Source organism: Ambystoma mexicanum, chromosome 9 (assembly GCF_040938575.1).
Source record: "Ambystoma mexicanum isolate Mex_15411 chromosome 9, UKY_AmexF1_1, whole genome shotgun sequence".
NCBI classification, from domain to species: Eukaryota; Metazoa; Chordata; class Amphibia; order Caudata; family Ambystomatidae; genus Ambystoma; species Ambystoma mexicanum.
In genome coordinates, this window is record NC_090931.1 from 1,448,992,078 (window position 1) to 1,449,016,677 (window position 24,600).

The 24,600-nt window shown below is 47.6% G+C and overlaps 1 protein-coding gene across 1 annotated transcript in view; it reads right to left on the reverse strand.

Annotated features, from left to right (window-relative positions):
* Positions 1-4,058: 4,058 nt before the first annotated feature.
* Positions 4,059-24,600, reverse strand: part of ABCB6 (ATP binding cassette subfamily B member 6 (LAN blood group)) — a 231,577-nt gene continuing 211,035 nt past the window's right edge. Inside the window, exon 20 of the mRNA XM_069616874.1 lies at positions 4,059-6,321. Within this exon, the coding sequence (XP_069472975.1) occupies positions 6,162-6,321 (160 nt within the window). The 3' untranslated portion in view covers positions 4,059-6,161. The remainder of the gene's footprint in view (positions 6,322-24,600) is intronic.

Here is a 24,600-nt window from a genome sequence, read left to right on the forward strand (position 1 = left end):
GAACATTTTTGCTGCACTCTGGCCTTCCTGGCCGCTGCCGCCGACACTACGGAGTCTGATAGGGGTTGTGATGTTAGACATTTTGGAGTAGACTCCGGAGCTTTAAACTTTTTCTCGATACGCCCCTTGATGGCAGGCTCCGAGAACGGATGGCGCATCGTCTTGAGGCCTTCTTGCCACACGTGGTCCAGAATTGGGATGGCAAATACCGATTTCCTCCTTTGACCCATATGATCAAAGAGAAAACAGTCTTTCTTTTGCTCCTCAGGAATCAAGCCGAACTCAGAACACGCCTTTCCCATCATTGCGTGGAAAGCTCCCACATCATCCGGAGGAGAAGGTTGTGTCTGGCTCCTCGTGGACTCTACCTCCACATCTGAATTCCATGTTGGGTCTCTCGACGGTGACAGGGAAATGTCTGACCCTGAGCCACCCTGGATAGAATCAGAATCCGATAGCTCACCCTCCTCTTGCGCTCGAGGACGATCCTTCGCCACTTGGGAGGCCGATGGGCTTTTCGTCGTCGAGCGGGCTGTTCGAGCTTGATCGTCGACAGAGGGTACCGAAACTAGTGACGATGAAGTTCCAGGTTGGGGTATCTGTGTATCTAAACGCTGTAGGAGTTTCTGCAGAGTATTAAGCACATCCAGAGATAGGACTGCCTGGGGGGTCAGCAACGTCGATGATGGGGGGGCCACGCCCCCACTCGCCGTCGTCGTCGTCGACGTGGACGGCCGTAACCCCAAATCCGACGGCTGTAAAACCATGTCACATTCCTCCTCCGCCGACAAGGCCGTGTCCGGCTGCAGTAGGACCTCAGGAGGGACCGAGTCATAGACCTCTGGTTGCCAAGCCATGGACTGAGTCACCGTCGACGAGGGAATCCCCATCGCTGCAGCCTGAGCCGTAATGGGCATCGTCAACGACACAGGTGTCGACGAGCCGGTAGTCGGCGCCGAGACTTTAGGCTTCGAAGCCGATTTCGATGTCGATTTTCCAGTTGAGCACTCTCGACTCACGGAAGACCTATGACGGTCCCCTGAGGAGGATTTTGACTTCGCTTGTCTCTCCGTCTTAGATGATGAGGAGGAGGAGGACTTTTTGTGCGATGCGGAAGACCCCGCATGCTTCCCCGCCTGCTTGTCCTCAGGGCGGGAGTCCACCGGCGAACCTTCTTTGAGGGAGGTTCCGATTTGCTCCTGGAGGCCGTTGAGCCCACTTCTGATGCCGGATAGGCCCCTGCCCCATCGTTAAGCCAGTCGACCAACCTTCTTTTCCTGTCCTTAAGGGTTTTTTGGGAGAAACCCTGGCATATCTCGCACGTATCCACGGTGTGGTGCGGGTGTAGACAGTAGATGCAGTCCATATGGGCATCGCCTTCATAGACTTTTTTTGAGCCCACATGTCGCACAGGGGCGAAATAACGCCTTTCCGGACATGATTCTCCAGTGTATACGTCGCCGAAGCGAGAGGAAAACAACCTAATTTCTACTAGAAGTAATCACGAGGATCCCACTGCTTTGAAAGCCGGTTGAAATCTGAGGGAGCGCGGGGGCGGGGCCTGTGTTTATACCATGGCGTCCTGACGACGCGGTCACGCATGATACAAAATGAGGTGGATAGGACGCATAAGCGTCGAAAAAGTTTTCCTACTGGAAAGGTCTATAAAATGTACCGGGGATTCCCAGCCTGACGACGGGGAATATTCCAAGCATGTGAATCCATGAAAGATCCAATGCTGGAGAATGGTTCTTAGAATGGGCACTTACCGGGTCCTCCAAGGTTGGAATGACCAGGTAAGTACCCATTCCGAGAACCCAGACCCGGGCTGTGGTAAGGGGTTAGCCATGGTGCTAATAGCACCATGGCTACCTTCTACCTCGTAATGAGGCCCATAGTGTTTCAGTGTTTTTTTGGACCATATCTATACTAAGATTGGGTGAGCAGAGTACGTTCCTCACGGGTGTAACAAACTCATGCAGTGTTCGATCTCCTGCGAGACTTGACTGTGCGGCACAATCTTTTATTTCTGCCCTAGCTCCTTAATCCTTAAAATCAATATGGGAAATTGCAACACTCTGGTCAAAGCTGCCGTAGTTGAGATGGTATTACCCAAATTGTTTGTTTACAATTGTTCGAATGATGCAATTGTTCGAATAACAGGGGTCCGAATTGACCTTCTGCACAATTGACCGTATGGTCATTTTTATATATATAATGGGTTGGGTTGGGGTAATAATAATATAAGGGGATTGGGCAGGGCGGCGGGGGGATTCCCCCCGCATATATATCCTAATTGACCATTTAAATTAGGTCAATTGTGCAGAAGGTCAATTGTTATTCGAACAAATGTCATTCGTAAAATTCGTATACAACCGTTGAGATGTGTTCCTCTCCCATTAACAGCAGGTTCTGCTGGTGGATGGCGATCCAGTGGCAGTTATTAATCTATGGCCTTAGCATCGAGAATGTTCTTAAGGTGCGCCCCAGGTGGAAGTCACCGATGAAAGAAATATACATAACTTCCTCCCTGGCCGTGTTGAGCATTGGTGAGAGGACAGCTCAACGCGTGCATGGATATCCAGCGGACCCATCCCAACAAAGGGGCAGTTTTTGCAGACATTTACCAGGTCATTCAGATCAAGGGTGCCTTGCTACCCTCAGCCCCAAAGATGGGCTTAAAAAGGTGTACCCCAAGCTGTGAATAAAAACATCAAATACCGGGAGGATTTTGGGCACTTCCTCTTTATTTGCTCCCACTAGAAGCTTGATAGGCAGATGCTTGTTGAACCAATTCGGTGGCCAATAAATAGTATCACTACTGTACGAGGTAATGGTCTTTATGTGGCCCAGTTCTAAACCGGAAGTCTGCTATCTAGTGGGAGGCAGGGGTCATGCTGCACTGAGATTCCACACTCTATGGAAGGGTTCCTTTAATGAAGCAGGTTTTTAATACTGCCCTTATTTGATGTCCCTATTGGGCCTAGGAATGTCTATGCACTCCTTATGGTGTTTTGCATGGAATAATCCTCAAATTGCCATTATAAAGTGTACTACACTGCACAGATTTAAGTTTAGACTTAGCCTACAATGTGCCTTAAGGTCTATGGAGCTCATTTTCCATTGTGGCGTAATGTGAATGAAAGGCGTAAAAGCCTTAAGCAAGCCTGCCATTCACAACACGCCACGCAACATTTTCAGTTAATACTATGGCGGAGAAGAGTGGTGAAATGGAACCTGCATTTCCGCTGCTTCCTTTCTCTCTGCCATAAAAATGCTCCATCATTTGCGCCAGCATGGATTTTCATGTCGGCCCAAATGCTGGAGATCCCTGTAGATTCCGCCTGCTTTATGCAACAGCATAAAGCAGGCAAACCCCATAGGGATCCATTGTACATGCAGCATGTACAACTACAATTAAAAACTGTCCGACCTGCGAGAATGTCGGGCAGCATTTAATTGTAATTTTGAACGCTGCTTACCATGCGTGCATGGCAAGCAGGGTTCAGAATTAAAAGTAAACGGCCAGGCAGCGTTTCCTCACTTTGCACAGCTGAGGTATGAAAGTGCATGGCAAAAGGTGGTGTACGCGCATGCCGTGCAAATGACGAACATTTGGTGGTGGGCATCTGGCTATGCCTGAGTGCAAATGTAGTGTACCAGATCCCCGGCATCAAATTATGTTTTGGAACAAGATGAGCTCCTATGTGATAGTTTTAATCTGGAAGCCCTGCTTTTGGACTTTCTTGCATATTTTTTATTATTGTCTTATTTTTCTCTATTGCCATGTATTAATATAGTGCGGTTTTCGTTATTTTATGTCTTGTGTGTCATGTGTTTGAATGTTTTGCTCAGTGCCTTGATGCTGGTTTTCTGGTGAGTTTGCACTTAACACATACACCTTACTACTTCTACTATCTATTAAAAGTGCATGGGATTTGGTACGAGTTTAAGTATATTTTAAAATGCAGAAAGCAATTATCCAAAATTAAGTTTTTAAAATGAGTTGTAAGACACAGACTTTGCAAAAAAATAATAAGCAGCCGCCACAGCCACCCTTCGTACAAACCAACAGTCTTTATTTACATGTCAGTTAAAACAAACAATAAAAACCAGTAACAATTTACAAAACCCATATTCCTTGTACTTCAACATAAAGATGAGCAATTAGTTTACTAAATTATCTGTATACTATTAGAAGTATTTCATCCACATTTATTCATCTGGCACAAAAAGACCTCTGGCAATTACCCTCCCCTTCCCCTGTTAAAATTGTTGAATAACTCAACGGGTTTGTGCATGTTCCCACTGATCCCTCATCCTATGCCCTCCACTCTCCAACTCCCCTGTGCCAACTTTACCTCCTGGGCAATACAGTTTGCCTGAACGTAGTCCTATTTAGGTTCTTGAGGATCTCCACTGTTACCCTTGACCGCATGCCTTGAGTATTGGGTTGCCTCAGAAGTGGACAATTGAACTTCCTTAAGCAAGCAGACCAACATTTAAAAGACACAAAAGCCTTCCATAACCCATGCCCAACCCAACCTGGGTTTGTGGTGCTAATCTCCCAGGCTACGGGTTCCTGGAAACACAGTCTCACGTTTGTAGTGTACAATAGCCAAATCGCCCCTACATCGAAAACGTTCTAAACAATGGTGTCATCATAGTCTACATAATCGATCTGTTGGCATTGTTTCCCTATCCTGCAAGCGAACTGGCCATGCGGAAGCTAGGATATTTCCCAGTATGCCAGTTCTACTTTGCTGCTAGCTTCCCTTCCTATCATCTAGCACGGAGGCGATGAGGACGAGGAGTCTGCCTCCAAGGTGCTGCTATGATCAATTTAACATTAGCAGCAATCTTGTATGAGGAGTCAAGTGCCATACGCCAGCAACCTTTTAGGTTACTCTTGAATCTAAGCAGTTCTCCAAGTGTGGCCAGTCCATACCCAACGAGAACCGGTGGCAGACAATCCCAGATGCCAAACTTGGATCAGGAGAAATTCCTGAGGGCAGCGGGCAAGTTCCCCCTTGAGCTGGGGCTGCGATCTGCAGGAAGGGCCATTATGGCATTTCCTGGAATCAGAGACCTTCCAACAAAGGCTATGCCATTTTCTTTTTTAACAAAACATACCCTGAATGGAAATTTCATGTAAAAACAAGGTACATGCGCTTAAAACAAGAACTCAAGGGAAAACAACCTCCCTGAAACCATACAGAAAGTTAACTTTGGGGGCAGAATCACTTGTGCTGACGAGAGGGGCATTTCTATTGAGTTAATAGCAGAGTACACACAAAGGGAAAACAAGCAAGGCGGGCCGAGCAACCCAGGCATGCCAAAAAGATGGTCACCAACCCGGTGGCCACTGCCTGATCCTACTGTTTCATTACAAATAATATGGCTCTATCCCAGTTTCCCAAGCATGGGATTCAAAGCAATGAATGAAAAAGACTTCCTTCAATGACTGTATTTTATTCCGGTGCTACCTATATTTTTCTTAATAAGAGACGATCCTCTTAAGAGTGCAGACAGAACAGATTGTTCTGTAAATAAAGGCACCTTCTAAATCTTCAGAATTGAGTTACAAGAAGTCATGTGGAAAAATGGCTTCTGGTTACTTTGACTGAAAGAAAGCTTGGTCTGCTGTTGGAACACCACACTTCCCAGACACCTGAGGAGTGGAGACACACAAAACTCTCATTCTGGGTTGCCCGAACAGGGCCTTGATGAACAGGACACCCTAAGGGCTTCAGTGACGCTACATGAGAACGGCACGATAGAACTCCTAATCGCCACCCTATTGTATACCTCGCCTGCTTGGTTGAGTAGGATAACACACGTCCTGACCAGTGTGTGAAAGGACCTTGCTGAACAGAGAGCATCTAAGGTACACCACACTGCCGTGTCAAATGACTGCATCTAATTGTGGTTCAATGCCCGTAAATCCTATTCATTGTGGCACAACAATTGCACATTCCATTAATTCGAACCCTGAGATTAGTATTGTGCCACCTTTCGAAACCCTCCCTCATAATCTCCTAATGGCCAACGGCCCAGTCTGGAGTTAGAGGCCAGGAAGTGCACGGCACTGGAGCTTATTTGATTTAGAGTTTTTTTTCCAACCAGTTCAGGCTTCTTCGGAGAGTCACACACACGCGCACTCAGTGTTGCTTGTGTGATGGCGTCTTTGTTGGCTGCAATTTCTCTGTGGATCGGTCTTTGCTCTCTGTGTCAGATGCAGAGTCGGCCGAGTCGCTGGATTGCTGCTGGCTTTGCCACATACCGGAGTAGACCCCACCTTTGGCCAAGAGCTCATCATGACTGAGATATACAGAGAGATTGAGAGAAAGAGAAAGAGATGCCAGTCAGAAAAGCTGTATATACTTGTCGTAAAAGCTCTGCATTTACTGTTGTCAATGCCATTTAATAGGAACATCTTGGCGTGAGTTCAAAGGATTATCCAAAACCAGTCGGCAAATGTAGAGACAAGGTTTATTTGAATAAAGCTGTGCAGAAATGTGCAAAGAGCCCACATGACCCCTCCGCCCCCCAAACCTCACTTCAAAGTGTGGCCCCTGAGCACAGAAACCTCTAGGGATTTATAGGGTTTTACACAATGAACTTTATACAAAAAACGAAATTTAGTAGGTTGCATAAGCAATGAGTTTCTCATCCTCTGACTATGGTGGGCATGGTCTTACAGCACCAATCGAAAGCCGTACAATTCTGCTGGGAATACCCACATTATAAAACTCAGTGCTTTTAGCAGAGCTTTCCAACCTAAGAATACAGCCTGATCCGGCATCGAACGCCTATGTAACTCTGTTCTCAGGCGGCGTGACCAGCCTTCAAGGATGATACTCAGGGATGTACTGGATGTACCTGTGACACGGACACACCCTTTTGTAATGTACTCACAGCTTACGGGCTTTCATGTGCGTTCCAACCAATCGGATTTCTCTCTGTGCCACATCCCTTAGCGTGGCTATGGTTACAGTTCCCTTAGCTATCATGGCTGCAGTTTTGCTCCGTCCATGGCTCATGTACGTCCACGGCTCATGCAATGATACTGCCAGCTTTGAGAGCTGACAACATCAGACTCTGGGCTTGTATTGTGCCCATAGGATTCTTGCCTCTTGACACCTAGTCAGCATCATAACACTTCTAGTCCAACAATCTTACACTCACAGGTGGCTATGATGCTATGACCATCAATGGATATTAGTCAAATGCTTTCCCTCTCCCAGCTTTCCTTCTCAATGCCCCACATTCACCTTTCACAGAAACAATTCCTGCTTCCGTCAGTTCTGAAAAATGTATCTATGTGATCACTGCAGCACCGAAAATGGCGACAAAAAAAATGCTGAATACAAAAACGGTGAGTCACGGTGATCACATAGATCACTTTTGCCCCCATACCTGCTTCCCCTTTCCCGCCCTACTTACCTTTCTGCAGCACACTTGTGTGTGTGCCACCGACTCTCCTCTATCCCTGCAGCGTCAATCCCCTTCGACTAACGTGGGTTGGAACTGGCGCTGCAGGTCCTTTCCTCCTCCCCCTTTTCTTGCTTTATTGTACCCCACTATCCATGTAATGGAAGCAGGGGACCCTCCTCAACTCACGAGCCCATTACACTGTAAAAGGGGAGCAGGGGACACTCCCGTAACCCCTGATTCGGTGTAATGGGATTCCGGATTTATTTTGCCACCAAATGCGCAGTTATCGTGCATTCAGCATTTTTTAGTCAGCATTTTGGGCCGATAGCTGAAAAATGGCCAGGCAGACTACCGATTACATATGATATCATGGCATTTGTAACGCGCCTATACACAAGTGTTTCAAAACGCGACGAGGCAGGGGGCGGGGGAACAAGGGGAGAACAGACAACGATCCTACTAGGCCAGCTGTCATTCAGATCGCGCAAGGGTAGGGGGACTGGGAAAAGTGCAAGGGTAAGGGGAGAGGGTACATGCAGTACATGGTTAGTAGAATACAAGATAAATAATAGGGCCAGCTGGTGGCAAGTGCAAAGTAAGTGCCGGGAGAAGGGGCTGTAGGATACAGAGACAGTCCCGTAGTGCAGGTAGGCAGTGCAGGGAAGAGTGGCAGGGCCAAGGACCGAGATCAGTGAGTGGCCAGTTGCAGATTCAGTGCAGGTTCAGTGATTTTAGCAGGGGAGAGAGGGAGAGAAAGCGGAGGCAAAGAGGAAGGTTTTGAGGTGCTTCCGGAACCGGAGATGGTTCTCCTCAAGTTTCAGGGAGGCAGGAAGGCTGTTCCAGAGGGAGGCCCCTTCTGCAGAGAGAGATCTACCCCCAGCTCGTTGCTTGGCGAAGCGGCTGACCCTGAGGTAGTTGGAGGTGGATGAGCGAAGAGCTCGAGAAGGAAGATATTTAGGAAGAGAGAGTTGAAGGTATTTTGGCCCAAGGCCCCAGAAGGCCTTGTGGACAATGCAGAGGGTTTTGAACTTAATCCTCGCGGCCACTGGGAGCTAGTGTAGCGATTTCAGTCCTGGAGAGATGAGGTCCTGGGCTTGAGGCCAAGGACAACTCTCGCAGTCCTGTTCTGGATGAGTTGCAAAGGGCGGAGAGTAAAGACAGGAAGATTTAGATAGAGGCTGTTACAGTAGTCCAGCTTCGAGAGAACCAGGGCTCTGGAGACAGAGAGCTTCTGGGGGAAGGAGAGGAAAGGAAGGATACCTCTGAGGAGGTGTAGCTGGTAGTGTGACTTCTTAGAGACGTCAGATATGTGAGGAGAGAAAGAGAGTGTGGAGTTGAAGATGACCCCGAGTTTTTTTGCCTTGCAGGTAGGAGCAGGAAAAGGGCCAAGGGAGGCCGGCCAGAGAGCTGCAGGGAAGGAGGGAGTGGGTGTGCCGATAAGTAGAATCTCAGTCTTACTGGCATTAAGGCAGAGGTCGTTGGCGGCACACCTTTCCTGGATAGCAGAAAGACAATCGGAGATGAGGGAAGGGGAAGAGGAGGCCGAGGGTAGCCTGAAAATGAGCTGGGTATCATCCGCATAGCACTGGAAGTTGGGACAGAGAGCGGCGATGCGGTGAGCAAGAAGTGCCAGGTACTGGTTGAACAGCCAGGGGAAGAGGTTAGATCCCTGGGGGGCACCACAGGTAGAGATATCTGGGATAACAGGAGGCGTCTGTCAACGTTACCCGACAAACGTCCAACACGCTAATAGGGAATGCCAAAGCACTTCTCGAGTCCATCAGACATCAATGCTTTACTAATTCCTGCCAAACGCTTCTCTTCTGCATCTACACGAGGAATCATTTTCCTTTACTTCATGATCAGTGACGTAAAACATTATGACATGGCCACCTCCGCCATCCTCATCATTATCATCCCCTTGTGTCTCACTAAGCTGTTCGATCACTATGCGCCCCAGTTTATCGCACAAGGTCTCAGCGCTTTAACACCACTTGAAATGTGCGGTATAAAAGACACTTAACATTAACATATCTCTTGATAGTGAGGATCCTCCATCACCGTTTGACCAAACCAGTATCTTTCTACGGACTGGGATTAATTTCAGCAATGCTGGTCTTCACAAGCTTAGCCCCTGCTGCTGTCACCTGTACGAGTTAGGGAGTGGATTGGAATGTACCAGGAAGAGAATCCTCCAAAAGACTTGTATTGGAAAGTACAAAAGAAAAGGCGAATTCAAAAATATTCAGGGCATTTAGTCAAATATTGTCTTTGATGAGACGTTTGTCTGTGGGTGTTATATTTTGCTATTAAACTGCATGTACAGTACCATCTCCGCCCTTTCATTCTGGGTGAATGGCTGTGGGTTCCGGGTCCCCAGCTACGCAATAGTGTCAAAAATCACCCCATTATTGGAACGATATGGGCAATATGATATGGAAGCCGGGCAAGAAAATGGTGGGAGTTACAACATGGCCCTCTCCGTTGGGACACCTCTGGTCGCCAGGGATCCGGGATGCAATCCCAGACCCAGGGAGTTATGACACCTGGTATGATGCGGGACTGGACAGGGCTGGTCAACTCTGGAGGAATGGCACCTTCATTACTATTCAGGAGCTTCAGGAGGCACTTGGCATAGGCTCGCTTTCAGTTTTCCTCTACCTTAGACTCAAGGGGGCGATGACAAGGGCGATATGGAAAGATCAGCTACAAAAGGGACCTCACCCCGTTTGAGAGAATTCTCGACACCTGTACGACCTCTAGAGGTTTAATTAGTGCAATGTACTCAGCGCTGATCGAGATCGATATTACACCATCCCTCACACTCAAGAACAGACGGGAATAAGATATGGGCAGGCAGATTTCACAAAACTTATGGTTACAAATTTGTAGACGAACGGCAAAATCATCTATATCCTGCCAATATAAATTGCATGCCGTCAAGTTGATGTATAGATGGCAGTATGATCCGACACGTCTGGCCAAAATGTACCAAGGGGTAAGCCCACAATGCTGGAGGGGCTGTGGGAAGCGAGCAGACTATTGGCATATGTGGTGGGGATGTGAGGTGGTCCAAGCTTATTGGTCAGAAGTTCTCAGCTGGATCAAGGAATTGGACGAAGATGTATGGGAGAAACAACACTCCTGATTCTGTTCGGCCTGGTTGAAACGGACGACACGACCTTGAAAGCACCCAAAATGATACAAGGCTTTCTCATGGCCGCGAGAGCCTGTCTCACCATGGCTTGGAAGAGACCCAAGCTCCCTAGCAAAACAGAGTGGTAGGGGGTTGCACTGAACATATACAGAATGGACAATCTGACTGCGGCCCTGCAGGGGGACCGCACCACAGTTGAGAATGCATGGTCTGAATTTCGTGCTAAGTATGTCACATAAACAGAATGTGTGCAGAGCGATACTATACCCATAGATAATCTATGCGATGGTTCATGTTGTCTGCTATGTAGATTTCACAGGACATTTTGTGCTCCTGTGTCCCACGTTGTGTAGATGAAAATGGTTCTAAGGTAACATCTGATGTCTTCTAGCCCGTCAATCGGCGTCATGAGAATTGGGGAAAGTGGGGCGGGGTGTAAGCAATTGGTTTCCCTATTGTTATTGGAAATGTATGTGTTCCGCAAAGACTTTATACGTTCTATATATGGTTGCTGTTTTTTGCAATAATCCTTTGCTGTCTTGTTGGTTTAAAGTGCTTGTATATGATTATCAAACTGGTAGCTTTTGAAAACTAATAAAACTGAAATTTGAAGAAAAAAAATGCATGTACAGACTTATGTTTTGGAGAGTATGAGACACTTATGAATCATCCTTGTTTAAATAAACTGCGTTGGACATTTTTGGAGACGTTTGCTATAAACTTGGTCTGGATGAATTCAGATCAATTTTGGGCCGATCAACCTCAGTGACTATTGCACTTATGCACTTATGGGCATTGATCACTGGTCAGCTCCTGCAAGCTATGAAGTAGATGTTTTTAGACTTTTTTGTTTCCGATGTTGGAATATACTTAATGAATTGCTGTATTACATTATTGAATTTTTGTGATTTGTACGTAGAGTGTGTACAGTTAAAGTTAACCTACCACACTGATGAAGGAAAAAAAATAAAATGCCCATCCACAAATCAAAGGGCACATGCAATTACCTCGCTGGCACCAAGGTAAAAAAGATCAGAAAGATGAGTGAGAACTAGGGGAATAGTGAGAGGTTGGGCAGCCACGGCTGATGGTCTGGAGCACCCACAAAAAAGAAAGGGAGGTTGAGTAAATGCATTGGTTACACCAATTCACCCTCAGTTACAACACAGCTGTCAGTCACCTCGCTTTGATACTTGCTTCTAGTCATGCCAATTGTTTATTATTTAAAGTTTTAATTTTTACATGCCACAAAGTTACTGAGACAGCTACAAATACACCACAAATCGTGCCGCAAGGTTTAGATCTAGTCGTTCATGCAGTATGAAGCCCACATTTGCTTATTGCATAGCAGGGTATTAGATTTCAAAGTATTGACCCTGCCCGTAAGAGTCTACTGGGCACTGTTAGGGTGTCGAAGAAGGAAGCTGACACAAAGGTGGCATGGTGGCGGTTATAGACTTATTTACAAAAGAAAGACCTTCACTATCCCTATCTAAACGGGGGTTCCCGGCCTTAAACTAATACTAAATAATCCATCAGAATGTCATTCAAAATCAAAGTCCACCGCACTGTGTCACAACCTACTTTTATCCCCTACACTACAAGTAAAGACTAATATAATCCAACAGAAAGTTCCTTCCCCAGGTGAATGACTTAATTCGCCTGGTATTCGGGTGGTACTGAAAATAATGTTCTCCTGGGAAAAAGTTACCAGGGGGAATGACTCTCTCCTCCTGGTTTGGGGGTTCTACACAGTCTTTGCACAACCTCATGTTCTGGAACAGGAGAATGACTTCCTTCTCCTGGTACGGGTCTGTACAGTTCACAATTAGACCAGGGGGAATGACTCCCTTCCCCTGGCTTCTTTGAAATATGTCCTGGTGGTTTTTGCATCTCCCCCAGGAGAATTACTCCCTTCTCCCGGTATTTGAAAAGTTATTTTTCCTGACTTTCAACTTGCTGTATGTTTCACCACTCTATCCAAGTACCAGCAAAGTCCCAAACCATTCTCTGCTGGTCAATGGTCTTATCTTTGCCACTATGCCGAGGAAGTTCTCCTCTGGTTCTCAAATCCCTTGTAGTGCGGCCCCAGACCTCTCTGGTGGTCTGTGGGCTTATGGAAGTTCTCCTTGGATGCTTTCTTCACTGTTGCCAGGGTCCCAGACCCTTCTCTGGGGGTCAGTGGATGTATTGCTGCCACTGTGACAAGGCTCCTTGGATGCTTTCTTCACTGTTGCTAGGGTTCCAGACCCTTCTCTGGTGGCCAGTGGGCTTATTGCTGGCACTGCGGCGAGGAAGTTCTCCTTGGATGCCTTCTTCATTGTTGCTAGAGTCCATGACCCTTCTCTGGAGGTCAGTGGGCTTATTGCTGCCACTGCAACAAGTAAATTCTCCTCGGATGCTTGGTTCACTGTTGCTGTGTCCAGTAGCTATTTTGTTGCTACTGGGACTAAGGAGATCCTCCCTGATGCAGTCTACACAGTTCAGTTCCCCAATAGCCCTATTGCTGCTACTGGGGGAGGCACATTATGTTGTGTCCCTCTCTCCACCTCCACTGTATCCCTACAGGTTCTCTTGTGCCTCCCTTTACCTTCTCGTGGGATGCAGCACATCGCCGGTCCTTCCTGGGATGGAGTTTCTTGTTAGTGGCTTCTGCTGCTCTTCTTATTTGCTTCGGCAGTCCCGGTGCACCTTCACGGTCCTCGGCTCCTTACGGTTTTGGCTCCCCACTGGGAGCCAACCGTCCACGTTCTTGCGATCACACCACCACTTCTTACCTTTGGCCTCGCAGTTGGGTCTGCTTCTCGCAGATCCACAATGGACTCTCGCAACCTGCTGCAGGCATCTCCTGCACAGCATTGCTTGCAGCCCTCACTCGGAGGTCGAAACTCCTGGGCTCCAGCGGGCTCCAGACTTCCCCACTATGTGACCTTTCTTAGTCGTTTTTCTCTTTCCTTTTTATCTCATAGAATCCACCTTGGTGCAGCGTCAACACCTGCAGATGTCTCTTTTGCATTGCTCATGCCTCCAGTAAACAGTACTTAATAGTTGGTTACTCTGCATGGTTCCTGTATTCTTCCTGTTCTCAGTATGTTCTGTTCTGGCACTATTCCATGTGTTACAAAAATACATGGGCTTTCTCTCGATGAAATGGCTCAGTATGGAGGGGGGGCACTAGGGAATGTTGGGGAGTGACGTGGTTCAACGGGATGCACCCAAGGTGATCTTCCTTGTCCACAAAGGGGGAGTCTCTCCCCATGAGGTCCTGTCACCTTAACCCACACCTAGGGGTACTATTGGGTAGCTGCAACAGCTCCCTAGCCAATTGGGAAAGGGCTCCCACTTTGCGAATTGTCACAGCACCTGGCTCAATGTACCTGCAAAGTCGGATCAAGAAATATCAACAAAAGAGAACATTCCATTACCAATTAATACTGGCATGCTTTTTAGCCAAAGGATTGGTGGCCACAGAGTTTTCTCCCAGGGCACCCTGCCCTGACTCCCAATAGCAGGCTAACTACTCTTTGCCAAACTAGGTGGTCTGATAGGCTGGAGTGAGGTTGACAAGGCAAAAGTAAGGGAATTAGTACATCTCTTTCATAGCCATATTGTGAGGCTGCCACCACCACTATTTCTTTACAATGAAAATCAATGTGGCCCAAGAACAGCACTAAGGAGAGTGGCAGGGTTTAAGGTCAATTCAACTGACGGACAGAAAAACAAACTATGTTCTGTGGCCAAGTCCCCTGTCTTATTCTAGTTAGCAATGGCTGTCGACTTCCCCAAGCTAGTGGATGATGTCCGTGGGGGCGTTAAGGGGAGTATCCCCTTGTCACCCTCACTTTACCCCTGCCAATGTGCAGGAGGCAGTCAGATTAGCACGCTTGCACAATACGCACAAACGTGCTGCTGCAGTGGTATGCCGTACACTAAAGATAAAGATATAAATATGTATATAAAACACACTTTGAGAAAAATTGGCTAAAAGGCCAGAGCGTTTGCAATTGTTTTGTAGGGGTACACCAATCCAAAAATCCCATACATGCAAGTCACCAACAGTGCACAGCAACATTAACGCTTTAATTAATATAATGCTTTGCTATTAAAAATGCCATGCCACACTGAAAACATGTCCAACTGGCTGCACAACGGAGACCAGTCTAGACACATAATAACATATTACAGTAAAGCTTGCCAGGCCACATTTAGACATACCTAGACTGGTTGCACCAAAATGCCAGTCGAAGCAATAACACTTATCATGGTTATTTTATCACAGAGGTCCAGAACAATAGACAATGCCGAAGTATAAAATGGCTAGACTGACAGCACCCAAATGCCAGTCTAGCCATTTCTTAGTTTGGCTTGACTTTTCTTTAGCTGGGCATCTCTGGACTGCTTTATCAGAGATGCCCAGTTAAAAAAAGGCAAGCCAAACTAAGAAATGACTAGACTGGCTGCACCAAAATGCCTCTGTAGCCACTAATACCACATATCATGCCTGCTTAGCCCAGACATGGTTGACCATTAGGATTAATCGTACAATCCCCCGCCCCCAACACACATGCCCTCTCCCTCCCACCCCCTGCCCCAACTCCCAAAATCAGCTATTCGGCCCGAATTACCTCCACATCCCTTTTCCTTGTCCCAGTGCTTACGTATGAGGCTCCCTGCCGCATAGGTAAGTACTGGGATGAGGAAGAGTGGGACTAGGAGTAATGAAGATTACAGGTAACTAAGCCAGCCATTACCTCCATGTCCCTCTACCTCATCTCAGTACTTGTGTAGTTGCCAAAAGTGCCTCCTACACAAGTACTGTGACGAGAAAAAATGGGGCTACAAGTAATGAAGATTACCAATAAGTAATCAAGAGATTAAACACAAGTAGTGGCGCAACACCATTGAGCTGACTGGGCTTCAGCCATTCCCCCCCAGCCCCCCCAGCTTTCCTGAAATTCTAGGCTATGTTGACTCGACCTGGCTGACCTACAGAGCTGTTTCCAGACAGAACAGGACACAGATATTAAACGGCACCTGGGTTTCGCTGTTAAAAAAGGCCCGGGAATTTGTAACGTAAAGCATTTCACTGTTAGTACCTGCATTCAAATGCATAATTCTTTAGGCAATTGAAATGTTGATGTGGGTTTAATACTTGCATGCCAGGGAAGTGATTGGAAGTGTAGAGATGGGACAGGAGACTGCTTATTCTCACAGCAGTCCATGCGTGGGTTCTTTCAGACTTAAAAGAGAGATTTAACTGCTTGTAACATTGAAGCTTCAGTAGAATAGTCGCATTAGAACACACAAATAAGTTTGCCCCTCCACCACCGCCCATGAATTTAGCACCTCTCCCAACATTTGAAGGGTTAGCCCCCCACCCAAATTTAGGCTTTGTTGCGGCCCTGAACACAAGCACACACCATTCACCATACACGTGCACGCAAACGCAGCCATCCTCACATTTAAGTGTGTACCCTTTCACCGACAGGCACACTCAGGCAGCCACCCATTTTTAAACTTCTTTTTTATTATTATTAGCAGTGGTCACAAAGATACACAGCACTTATCCCCTCGCGTTCACAATTTCAGCAGTTATATTATACACATTGCATTGGAACATTTGCAGCTTAATCAGCCCCATCATCATCAGAAATCATGTCACACAAATACATTCTGAAGGGGCCCCATATGTCCTTGGGTCTACGTGCAGCTGGCCGGGTAAGGACGAACTGCTCCTCTGATTTGTTTACATATGTTAGTTCCCGAAGGAAGTGTTTCATGGTAGGTGGTCCAGTACTTTTCCAGTTTTGTAAAAATGCATTTTTTGGCCACAACACATGAGATGTTAAACAATCTCCTGATCTTTTCGGAGCACTTGCCTATATCGCCGAATAGGTATTTCTGTGGGGTTAGTACAGGCGGAACCTGTGTAAGTTCCTCTAGCATCTCTGCCACCTCCCTCCAGAAGTGCCTCACCACCGGACACTCCCAGTACATGTGTAATGCTCCAGCCTGGGGCGCTCTGCATTTAGGGCATTCACCCAACTCATTCCTCGTGAACTTGGCTATTTTAGCCGGAGTGTAATGCAACCTATTCAAGATTCTGAACTGAATTAACCGCAGACCAGCATTTAAGGACACCCTTTTGGTGAGCAAGCAATATCTTTCCCATTTTTTATCATCAATAGGGGTTTGTAGGTCACTTTCCCATTTGTCTTTGACCAAGTTTTTCGTAGGGGTATGTGTTTGGACAGCCGTGTATAGTTTGGAAATCCCAAGGTTGTCTCTGGAAGTTACCAGCTGTACACAATGATGGTAGGGGGCTCATCCGGGAAGGGAGGCCAACGTTTCTGGAAAGCTGCCCTCATGCGATGATATTGGAGTGTCCTGAGTGGCCCTACTGAACGCCCCCATACTGTCACGCACGGCAGTCGCTGGCAGCTGTGGAGACGCTGGCGTTGGAGCGGCCATTGACATTAGCCGTCACGCCGCTCGCGCTTTCCTCTGCAGCGGTCCAGCCTTCCGCATCCTGACCAGCGGCTTCCTTTTTACGAGCCCCAACCCGGAAGCCCGCGCGTTGCAACCTATTCGCGTTAGGCTTCCGGGTTGCTACGCTTCAGTTCTTTCCTCCGCGGCTGTTGCCGCTCTCTTCCATCCACTCCCGTTTGCCTCCTGGCATTCTTTCTGCTCTCTGCCCGCCACGCTCTGCGGGAGCTCTTCTCTCCGCTCCTCTTTGGCTCTCTCTCTCCCCGGTTCTCCTGTTTCATTCCCTCTCTGCTCATTCATTTATCGCCCCATCTCAGTAGTGTTGTATTCCCTTGGAGCTGCCACTTAACACAACTTTCAGTGGATTCCCCATACAACTGGATCCTTTAATTCACACCGTCCTGCCTTGTATCCTATCGCCATCTCAACAAGGAAGGTTTTTTTTGCACCTTTCTGCCTTTTCCCCTTAACCGGTCTGCCCCGGTATGGGGGCCCCCTTGGCCCCGGGTTTGAGGGGCAAGGTGGCTTCCTCTCGAGGCAGACCTCATCTACACTCCAGAGAAGAGGCATTGAGGATAAAGAGATTTGGGATCAAATCGGACGAGGAGACCACAGGTGAGCAGGAGGGCGTAAGGGGCACTCGGGAGAGTGGGGTGAAGTTGGTTGAATCAAGGAGCGAGTTTGACACATGATGTCTTTTAGAGACACACATTTCCCGTCAATGAACATGTCCCCAATTTTAATTTCCCCATTGGGATCCCAGGCTTCCTGTAGGCTATTATCGTGCGTTGGCTGTATATAGTATTCCATGCGCCTACCGTGCAGCTCACTGGATTATAGTTGCAAGTATCTCTATAGCGTTTATCAAAAATTACAGACTGTACATTCGTGGGATGTGTGGTGTATTCTTCTATCCATGTATGGGGTGAATAAGTGGTGTCATCATACCAATACTTTACAAATTGAGCCTGAGAAACATAACAATACAGCTCAAAATCAGGTGCCGCTATGCCACCGGAGGAGTATGGTTCAACCATTTGTTCTCACCCTATTCTCGCAGTTTTACCGTTCCAAAGGAAGGTTACCGCTGTTGATTGGAGCCTATCAAAAAAGGGGCGTCCCGGCCATATAGGAATGTTCACAAAAAGGTATAGTAATTTGGGTAAAACTATAATTTTAAGGACTGTGACTCTTCCATGTAATGAGATCGGGAGGCGTCCCGACATCTGTAATTTGGTGTTCAACGTGTGTAATGCGTTTTCATGATTATCTGTGTACAATGTATGCCTGTCCTTGGAAACAAGGACCCCCAGGTATCTGATAGTCTGGTCGGACCACTTAAATCCACACCAAGAAACTGGACATTTAGTTGCCAGCGTGAGTGGGAATATCTCTGATTTACTATTATTTATAGTGTACCCAGAGTAAACTGAAAATTCCTGGACCTCAGTCATTATGGGTAAGATATTCTTTTTCCGGTTCCCGAACTTATAAAAGCGTATCATCCGCATATAGGGAGATTAGTTGGGTTGCGCCCTTCAGGTTTATTCCTTCATCTGAATGTCTGAGTCTGATCGTGATTGCCATTGGTTCTATCGTGAGCACGAACAGTAGAGGCGAGACTGGGCACCCCTGCCTCGTGTCCCTGCCCCTAGCAGGAATAATTCTGACATGGATCTATTTGTCAACACCCTAGCACCAGGATCTGTGTATAGCAGCCTCACATATCTAATAAACAAGGGGCCCACCCCAAATGCCTCCAGAACCCCCAGCAAATAAGCCCATGACGCAGAGTCGAAGGCCTTTTTGGCATGCAGGGATATGGCTACGGCATTTCTAGCAGGATCTATCTGTGCCATAATGCCGAAGAGCCTACGGAGATTGAGGGCGGTAGATCTTGTGGGAATAAATCCATTTTGGTCTGGATGGACAAGTGTCGGGACCGCAGGGAGAAGCCGATTGGCCAGTATTTTTGCAAATTTCTTGGCATCAGTATTTATAAGGGAAAGGGGTCTATAGGAAGATATGTCTTGAGGTGGCTGCCTAGGTTTGGGGAGAACAGTTTTAACAGCCTCTCTCATCGTCGGTGGTAATATATTACTTTGGAGGGCTTCCTCCCAGACCTGGAGCAGCACTGGTACCAGTTCCTCGTGGAATTCTTTATAAAATCCAGCCCCCAATCCGTCCGACCCTGGGGCCTTACCAGACGCCAATGTTCTAATAGCTTCATCAATCTCCTCAGCGGTCACCGGCAGTTCCATTGCCAGTTGGGCCTCCTCAGATAGTTTAGGCATGGAGAGTGCCTCCAGATAGGATTTAATTTCAGTTTCTGTCTTAGTATCTTTATTCCTATATAATTCATGATAGAATTTAGCAAATTCGTTGTTGATCCCCTTCTCGTCCAGAAGAACCTCCCCCTGTGACGTTTGTATGCTTGTAATCTGATTAGGTTGCCTATCTTGTTTAAGTAGGTTTGAAAGTATTCTTCCCGCCTTATTCCCTTCCCCATACCTATAGGCGCGGACCGGAGCCGCCATGTAGCTCACCTCCCTGGTGGCCAACAAATTGAACTCGTGTAGCTGGGTCTGGATGTCAGCTAGTATTGCCTCATCTTGTGAGTGGGTGTAGGCCTTTTCCAGTTACCCCAGTCTACTTTCAGTTTTGTTCAACTCATCTCGAACCCCCTTAAGGAGACCAACGGTCTTAGATATCAAGGTGCCCCTGGTCCAAATCTTAAAGGATTCCCAGACAGTGGAGTATCTGTCCACAGATCCTTTATTGTTGGCAAAAAATTCTGCGATTTCTATGTGCAATTTCTCAACCACCCCAGGGTCTCCCAGCATTCCTCCCGGCATCCTCCACCTTTTAATTGTCGCAAGGAAGTTAACAACCACCACCTCCATCGCTACAGGGGAATGATCAGAAAATGTACGGGGTAATATTTCACATGCTTTCAACGTTGCAGCCACACCAGGGGAGATGAGCCAATAGTCGATCCTGGACTCAGAGTCATGGAACGAGGAGTAGTATGTGTATCCCTTCTTATCTGGGTATAGCAAGCGCCAGGCGTCAACCCGCAGAAGCTGCGCAAGAATGTGTTTAAGGGTGACAGCAGCTTTAGCAGGAGCTCTAACAGTAACGCTGAACCTGTCCAGCTCAGGGTGCATAGCCAGATTAAAATCCCCCCCCCCCCAAAATAGTATTGTGGTCACATTGATTGAAACAATTAACTGATACATATCCATGTAAAAAGCTGGATCATCAACATTCGGACCATATGTGTCCACCAGTAACATCTCCTGGCCACCAATCTCCCCCCAAACCAGTACATATCTGGCGAGCTGGTCAATTTTCTGGCCCGCCAGTTTGAACCCTATGCCAGGATGAATAAGAGTAGCAACCCCCCTAGATTGGGATGAGTAATTGGTGTGGAACCTCAGCTTGCCCCATTTGGGCAATATGTACACATTATTCGCATCCACCGTGTGCGTTTCCTGCAACATTACAATCTGGGGGCCATGTCTAGAGATATAGTCACACATTTCTTAGTTTTCAATCAATTGTTCAGACCCCTTACATTCCACGATAACAGTTTAATCCTCAGCCCGTCACCAGTGTCTCATAAGGCAATGTTCCGCCTGTATCCCGTACCAGGATGCCATAGCATATGCATAGTATTGGTGATGCTAGCATCCGCCCAACCACTGATTTAACCAATAACAAACAATCTGTTCCCTTCATACCCTCTTCAGGACGGGGCTCCATACCATGGGGTCCAGTCAACTTTTCAGAGCATAAGTCTACGTGCCAACAACAAAACAACATCCAACCTTCATGAGTCAAAGTGACTTCAAAAAGAAACAATCAGCCTCATTACAAGTTTGGCTGTAGCCTTGCCGGTAAAACCGCCAGGCTGCCGCCAAACTTGCTCTTTTTTCCAGCATCCGCGAATGGGCAATTACTGGGTCATTACGGCCCGCCGGACCTGGTAATTGCCCATTTGCGGGCGGCGGAAAAAAATGCTCCCCATTCCCATTTGATCCCCATAGGGTTCAATGGGAATGAGGAGATCGGATGCACCAGCACCATTCAGAATGGTGCCGGTGCACCCGACATGCTCTGCTCACGGGTGCCGGTACGCCTGCCAGGTCAGACCTGCCGGGTGGGAAGGCACCCTCGAGCAAAACTCAGTTTGCCGGTCTGGTAACAACAGTACCGGCAAGCTTACCGGTACCGTTGTTACTGGACCGGCAAACTTATACTGAGGCCCAATTTCTTTTTGAAGTGATAGGGCTCCCCTCAACCCCATGACGTGTATGTGTATGGTGAAAGGGTGCACACAAATGTATGGGTGACTGGGTGTGCGTGTACGGTGAAAGGGTGCACACTTAAATGTAAGGATGGCTGGTGTGCATGCCTGTATATGGTGAATGGTGTTTGTGCTTGTGCTCAGCGGCGCAACAAAACTGAAATTTCAGGGGGCTGATGCTTCAAATGTTGGGGGAGGCGCTAACTTCACGGGTGGTGGGGGAGGCAAACTTTTTTGTGTGGGGGCATCTAACTTCTTTACGCATTTTAATGAGACTATTCTAGTGCAGCTTCAATGTTACAAGCAGTTAACTCTCTCCTTTAAGTGTGAAAGCACCCACTTATGAACTGTTGTGAGAATGAACGGTCTCCTGTTCCCTTTCTACACTTCCAATCACTTCCCTGCCATGAAAGTGCTAGACACACATCACAATTTCAATTGCCTAAAAGATTTGGCATTTGATTGCAGGTACTAACAGTGAAATGCTTTACGTTAGTAACTGCTTGGCCCTTGTTAACCCAGGTGCCGTTTAACATCGGTGCCCTGTTCTGTCCGGCAACTGCTCTGAAGGTCAGCCAGGTTGAGTCACCATAGCCCAAAATTACTGGGGGCGAGTGCTGCAGCCCAGTCAACTGAATATTGTGAAGACCCTACTTGTGTTTAATGCCTTAATTACTTATTGGTAATCGTCATTACTCCTAGCCCTATTCTTCCTTGTCCCTGTAATTGTGTATGAGGCAGTACTTGCCTCATACACAAGCACTGGGATGAGGTAGAGGTACATGGAGGTAATGCCTGACTTAGCTACCTGTATCTTCATTACTCCTAATCCCACTCTTTCTCATGCCAGTACTTACCTATGAGGCCAGGAGCCTCAAACGTAAGCTCTAGGACAAGGAGGAGGGACGTGAAGGTAATTCTGGGCCAAGGAGCTGATTTTGGAGGTTGGGGTAGGGCATGGGAGGGAGAGGGCATGTGTGGGAGGTGGGATTGTGCGATAAATCATAAGGGTTGTCCATGTACAGGCTAAGCAGGCATGATATGTGGTATTAGTGGCTAGAGGGGCATTTTGGTGCAGCCAGTCTAGTTATTCCTCAATTTGGTATGACGTTTCTTTAACTGCACATTTCTGATAAAGCAGTCCTGCTAAGTGTAATTACCTGGCTAGATTGGCATTTGGGTGCTGCCAATCTAGCCATTTCTTATGCAGCATTGTATATTTTTTGAGCATCTGTGATAAAATGATATGATAGAAGTCTATTATAATATGCCTGTACACAAGTGATTCTTGGCGCGACAAGCAATGGAGTGAAGATAGAGGGAATGACAAGACAAATGATCTTACTAGGCCTTGTGTCATTCAAATCGTGCAAGTGCGAGAATGAGAAATGCAAGGGGAAAGGGAGGGGGGAGTGAAAGGAAGAAGGGCGGGGAAAACAGGGCTGTAATGCTCTGAGTAAGTGCAGCCAGGACAGTGCAGCTCTGGGTAGTGCAAGGAGAACAAGGGACTGTAGGGTTACAGTTACAGTCCCTAAGTGCGTGGTAGGCCATCAGCAGTGCAAGGGTGACTGATCAAAAAAGAGCCTTGACTCAGTGAGACTCTGAGGGTAGCCAAGCAACCAGTCGGTACAGCAGACAGGTAGGTCAGCAGGGGAGGGAGAGAGCAAAAGCAGAGGAAAAGAGGAAAGTTTTGAGCTGCTTCCGAACATCAGGAAGTCCGCTAAAGTTTGAGAGGGGCAGGGAGGCCATTCCAGAGGGAGGCATCTGCAGAGGAGAGAGATCTACCACCCCCACTCTCTGCCCGAAGAAGCATCTAGCCCTTAGAGAGCTGGAGGTAGCCGGTGGAAGGGCTAGAGAAAAAAGGTATTTTGGAAGAGAGCGTTGGTTGTAGTGTGGGCCCGACCCAAGAAAGCCTTGTGGATAATGCAAAGGGCATTGGACTTTATTCTTGCAACCACCGAGAGCTAGTGGAGAGATTTCAGGACTGTAGAGATATGATCCCTGGGCTTGTGGCCAAGGACAAGTCTCACTGTCCTGTTCTGGAAAAGTTGCAGAGGGCGGAGAGTAGAGGAAGGTAGCTTGAGAAAGAAGCTGTTGCAGTAGTCCAGCCTAGAGAGAAACAGGGCTCTGGGGACAGTGAGCCTCTGGGGGAAGGTGAGAAAGGGAAGAGTCCCTTTGAGGAGGAGCAGCTGGTAGGTAGAGGGAAAGCAGGGGCAGGGGTCCTAATGAGAAGGATCTCCATCTTAATGGCATTAACGTCGATATCGTTGGAGGTCCACCAATCCTGAATCACGGATAGACAGTCAGGAATGAGCAAGAGATGAGAGGAGCCTGAAGGAAAGCTGAGTGCCATTCGCATAACACTGAAAGTTAGAGGAGAAGGTAGAGATCAGGGGGGCCAAAGGGGCCAAGTAGAGGTTGAAAAACCAGGGTGAGAGGATAGAGCCCTGGGGAATGCCACAGGAAGAGAGAGAGGTGATGGAAAAAAAAGGGACCAAGTTGGACCTGGGAGGGGCAGTCCAAGAGGAAGGCGGTCAGCCACTCCAGACCCTAATCCGTGATGCCCAGGTTCTCACATAGTCGATTGATCAGGATGGCGTGGTTGACTGTGTCGAAAGTCGAGGAAAGATCACGGAGGATTAGGACAGAAGGAATGCTGGAATCAAGGTTAGAGAGCAAATCATCATAGGTATGCAGGAGAGATGTTTCCGTGGCTCTGGCAGCTCTGGAGCTAGACTTATGGTCATGGAGATAACCAACAGATTCAACGTGGAGAGTAAGCTGGGAGATTGCCAGCTTTTTTCCAAGAGCTTTCCCAGGAAAGGTGTGATGGAGATTGGGAGATTGCCGGACAGGTAGGATCGGCAGACTGCTTCTTGAGGAGTGGGTGCTCAAGGGAGTGCTTAAGGGGAGAGGGGAACGTTACAGTGGTGAAAGAGTGATTACAGAAATTGGCCAAGGTGCATCGAGGGTGTCAATATGGCCCTTGATGGTTCTGGAGGAGCAGGGGAGCACCCGTTTGGACAACACTTTCATGGATCGGACTTGTCTTAGAAACCTTGTCAGGTGTTGTCAGAGAGAAAGAGGAGAAAGGAGGAGGAGAGGTAGAGATGGCCAAAGGGGGGCCGAGAGAGGAAGAGGGAGAGGAAGAGGAGATAGTGGACAGGATGTCCTGAGTTTTAGCTGATAAGGGAGAGGCCAGAGCCATACA